The sequence below is a fragment of the Salvelinus sp. IW2-2015 genome, unplaced genomic scaffold, assembly GCF_002910315.2.
Source record: "Salvelinus sp. IW2-2015 unplaced genomic scaffold, ASM291031v2 Un_scaffold2754, whole genome shotgun sequence".
NCBI classification, from domain to species: domain Eukaryota; kingdom Metazoa; phylum Chordata; class Actinopteri; order Salmoniformes; family Salmonidae; genus Salvelinus; species Salvelinus sp. IW2-2015.
This window is the reverse complement of record NW_019944057.1, coordinates 16,042-21,006: the sequence shown is the minus strand read 5'-3', so window position 1 is coordinate 21,006 and position 4,965 is coordinate 16,042. Positions and strand designations below refer to the sequence as shown.

The 4,965-nt window shown below is 41.5% G+C and overlaps 1 protein-coding gene across 1 annotated transcript in view; it reads right to left on the bottom strand.

Annotated features, from left to right (window-relative positions):
* LOC112074678 (intraflagellar transport protein 74 homolog) overlaps nt 1-4,515 on the bottom strand; it is a 58,935-nt gene extending 54,420 nt beyond the window's left edge. The window contains exons 1-3 of the mRNA XM_070440622.1: nt 4,451-4,515; nt 4,280-4,359; nt 50-103 (exon numbers count right to left, since the gene is read on the bottom strand). Coding sequence (XP_070296723.1) covers nt 50-103; nt 4,280-4,359; nt 4,451-4,515 — 199 coding nt within the window. The remainder of the gene's footprint in view (nt 1-49; nt 104-4,279; nt 4,360-4,450) is intronic.
* Nucleotides 4,516-4,965: the final 450 nt, after the last annotated feature.

Below are 4,965 nucleotides of genomic sequence, written 5' to 3'. Positions count from 1 at the left end.
ACAACCTACGCAGGAATGGTTCACAGAAAGCATGTAACGGTCAACTCACTGTCCATATTCTCATCTCTCTTCTTTAGTTCTTTGTACTTCTGGTTTCGTTCACCTGTAGGACAAAAAAAAAAGTGAGTTGTTATTGAGTATATAGTCTAACCGCTCTTAGAATTAGAGATGACTTGAGAACCCTGGAGATCTGCGAGGAACCATTGTTAGTCAATGGTTCATATTTGCACCTTTGGTTAGTTGAGAGGTTCTGGGAGGACCTTAAATGGTTCAATATAGCAACAGGTTCATGGAGAAATTTATAGGATCCCATGGAGACGGCTAGTCTTACTGGGGTCTGACATATAATGAAAAACACATGACAGACAAAATACTTTACAATTTACATGCATTTAAAACAACATATAGTGCGTGTGTGTGCTTCTATCAGTGGAGTGGGGGCGTGCTTAGTAGGGGCGTGGAGAGATATTTTTTGGCGCACCTGTTACAGTAAATGTCATTCCTCTTCATCAGTTATGTTGTATTGTCATCACATGTTAAATTAAACACTGACAGTTTCATAGCGTCAATGAGGCTAACAGAGGGTCTATGAGTTCCTCAAGAACCTATGCAAATCCTAAAGCTGGAATAGTTACACTTTATTACTTATATGTAATCAGCAATGTTAATATTAATAATATTATATTAAAATGTCATATGCATAAATATTAAAGGAAAATGTAAGTGTACAAACTTAACATGATGAACAGGAATGACATTTATGCTAACGAGTTTTGCCAAAAATAAAATTTGAATGCCACGCCTCCAATCTGATAGGCTGCCACCACTGTTATATATTATTAAAAAGGTTCAAAATAGAACCCCTAGCATTCCAAAAGGTTCCAGTTTGAACCTTTACACAGGGGTTCCTCTAGGACCTTCTTTTAACTGGAAAGATTCCGGAGGTGTGGCAACCCAAAAAGGTTCCAGTTTGAACCTTTACACAGGGGTTCCTCTAGGACCTTCTTTTAACTGGAAAGATTCGGAGGTGTGGCAACCCAAAAAGGTTCTTCCAGGCACCTTTACTTCTAAGACTGTAGAGTATATGTCTATATAAAGTAAAGTGGAAGTAGTTCTTCCAAACTAATGCTACTGGAAGGATGACCTAGGCTAGTTGTTGGAGGAGTTTGGTGGAGAACAAGAGGGACACAGTAGGCCTCTTACCGTCTGGTCATGATGAGTCAGAGGATATGAGACAGAGATGAGGACAGGAAACAGTTAAGAGGATATGAGACAGAGATGAGGACAGGAAACAGTCAAGAGGATATGAGACAGAGATGAGGACAGGAAACAGTCAAGAGGATATGAGACAGAGATGAGGACAGGAAACAGTTAGAGGATATGAGACAGAGATGAGGACAGGAAACAGTCAAGAGGATATGAAACAGAGATGAGGACAGGAACGTTTTTCATGTTATTACAACACAGCTTGAAATAACTTTTGGATATCAGAGCGGCGGTAACTCACCAGCATTACAACCAGAAATACGACCCCAAAAAAAGGACTCAAGTCCTTTTGTTCACCCAACGTAGAATATCTCACAATCAAATGTCGACCATATTACCTCCCAAGAGAATTCTCTTCGGTTATAGTCACAGCCATGTATATTCCCCTCAATCCAATACCACAACGGAACTCCACTGGACTTTGTGCAAACTGGAAACCAGAATCCTGAGGTCACATTTATTGTAGTTGGGGATTTTAACAAAGCAAATTTGAGGAAAACGCTACGGACGTCGGGCCCTCATACCACCCTCATGAGTCTGTTTCTGACCGTTTGAGCAGACACATGCACATTTGTGGCCTGCTGGAGGTCATTTTGCAGGGCTGGCAGTGCTCCTCCTTGCACAAAGGCGGAGGTAGCGGTCCTGCTGCTGGGTTGTTGCCCTCCTACGGCCTCCTCCACGTCTCCTGATGTACTGGCCTGTCTCCTGGTAGCGCCTCCATGCTCTGGACACTATGCTGACAGACACAGCAAACCTTCTTGCCACAGCTCGCATTGATGTGCCATCCTGGATGAGCTGCACTACCTGAGCCACTTGTGTGGGTTGTAGACTCCGTCTCATGCTACCACTAGAGTGAAAGCACCGCCAGCATTCAAAAGTGACCAAAACATCAGCCAGGAAGCATAGGAACTGAGAAGTGGTCTGTGGTCACCACCTGCAGAACCACTCCTTTATTGGGGGTGTCTTGCTAATTGCATATAATTTCCACCTTTTGTCTATTCCATTTGCACAACAGCATGTGAAATGTATTGTCAATCAGTGTGTGCTTCCTAAGTGGACAGTTTGATTTCACAGAAGTGTGATTGACTTGGAGTTACATTGTGTTGTTTAAGTGTTCCCTTAATTTTTTGGAGCAGTGTATATAACTGTATTCTATTCTACTGTATTTTAGTCAATGCCACTGACATTGCTCAATCTAATATTTATATATATTAATTCCATTATTTTACTTTTAGATTGTTAGATATTTACGGCACAGTTGGAGCTAGGAACACAAGCATTTAGCTATACCCGCAATAACATCGGCTAAATATGAGTATGTGACCAATAACATCTGCTAAATATGAGTATGTGACCAATAACATCTGCTAAATATGTGTATGTGACCAATAACATCTGCTAAATGTGTGTATGTGACCAATAACATCTGCTAAATATGAGTATGTGACCAAATAACATCTGCTAAATATGTGTATGTGACCAATAACATCTGTTAACTATGTGACCAATAACATCTGCTAAATATGTGTATGTGACCAATAACATCTGCTAAATATGTGACCAATAACATCTGCTAAATATGTGTATGTACCAATAACATCTGCTAAATATGTGACCAATAACATCTGCTAAATGTGTGACCAATAACATCTGCTAAATATGTGTATGTGACCAATAACATCTGCTAAATATGAGTATGTGACCAATAACATCTGTTAACTATGAGTATGTGACCAATAACATCTGCTAAATATGAGTATGTGACCAATAACATCTGCTAAATATGTGACCAATAACATCTGCTAAATATGTGACCAATAACATCTGCTAAATATGAGTATGTGACCAATAACATCTGCTAAATATGTGACCAATAACATCTGTTAAATATGAGTATGTGACCAATAACATCTGCTAAATATGTGTATGTGACCAATAACATCTGCTAAATATGAGTATGTGACCAATAACATCTGTTAACTATGAGTATGTGACCAATAACATCTGCTAAATATGAGTATGTGACCAATAACATCTGCTAAATATGTGACCAATAACATCGCTAAATATGTGACCAATAACATCTGCTAAATATGAGTATGTGACCAATAACATCTGCTAAATATGAGTATGTGACCAATAACATCTGCTACATATGTGCATGTGACCAATAACATCTGCTAAATATGTGACCAATAACATCTTGCTAAATATGAGTATGTGACCAATAACATCTGCTAAATGTTGTGACCAATAACATCTGCTAAAGTGTGACCAATAACATCTGCTAAATATGTTGTATGTATGTGACCAATAACATCTGCTAAATATGAGTATGTGACCAATAACATTTGATTTGAAGTGTAATTTGGGACACAGCCTGTGTGGTCATTCAGGCGTTCCTTCATTAAGTGTGGGACTTCAAAACACCTCTTACCATGGACCACCAGCCATGTTGACTTCCTCTCTGGAGCATAAACAATACAACGATCCAAACATCCTTATTAAAGAGCAGAGCAGCAGACAGACGTCTCCCAGAGAGGCGTCTACAGTATGCCCAAGTCCCAAATGGCACCCTACGTAGTGCACTAGGTAGGGAATAGGGTGACATTTGGCATGCAGGATATGTACTACCCCTTGGCCAGGACAGGATGTTGTAATCTATGCAGGCAAGGCGGAGCGGAGAGAGTAGTCTTGGACGGTATCCAGAGGCCTTAATGGATTTATATCCAATTCACTGAACTGTTACTGAACACATCTACAGGACAATGCTCCCCTGTCTCGTCCCCCCCCCTCCCACCACCCTCATTGGGCCAAGTGCCAAAAACTCTCCCATCCCAGCCCACTCCCCATCCCACGCAACCCCAGTGCAGAGCTCTTGTATGAGACTGTGCATGTTCTAAAAATACAAAATAAAAACGTCAAAACTCATCATCTCATTGTTCTACAGGACTATGAAASCCTTCAGATATAACATCTATGACCCCAGTGCAGAGATCTAATCAGTCCGTACCTTGGTGTTCCTCCATGTTATTGTCAAGCAGTCGGATCTCCTCGTTGATCAGGCTCATCTTCTCACGCATCTCAGTCAACCTGTTATAAAACGTCACAGAGTTATAAAAACACTCATATCACTTTGGCTGGCTAGGATAAGACTTTAAAAATGATCACAGAAATTACGTACTGTCTTTCCATGCTTGCTGTTTCCTGGTTGTCTTCTTTTACCTTGAGCGAAAAACAAGACGACATTTTGAAGCATATGAGAGAATTGAGGGCATTCATAACACACAGACTCAACCCACTTGACCTTAAACATACACCTCTTTACCAAACTTCTCCACTCCCTCATTCCCCCCAAAAATGACATTGATGATTGTGACATCAGAGCAGTATTTAATAATAATTTGGTGGGGTGCCCCCCCATGAGACACCCCCAGAGAGTGAGGTCACAGCCTGGGTTACCATTACACAGCACCCCTGGAGCAATTGGGATTAAGTGCCTTGCTCGATGGCATAGCGGCAGCTTTTTCACCTTGTCGGCTCCGTGACTGGAACCAGCAGCCTTTCGGTTACTGGCCCAACACTCTAACCTCGAGGCTACCTGCCGCCCCTCCACTCTAACCACTAGGCTACCTGCCGCCCCTCCACTCTAACCTCGAGGCTACCTGCCGCCCCTCCACTCTAACCTCGAGGCTACCT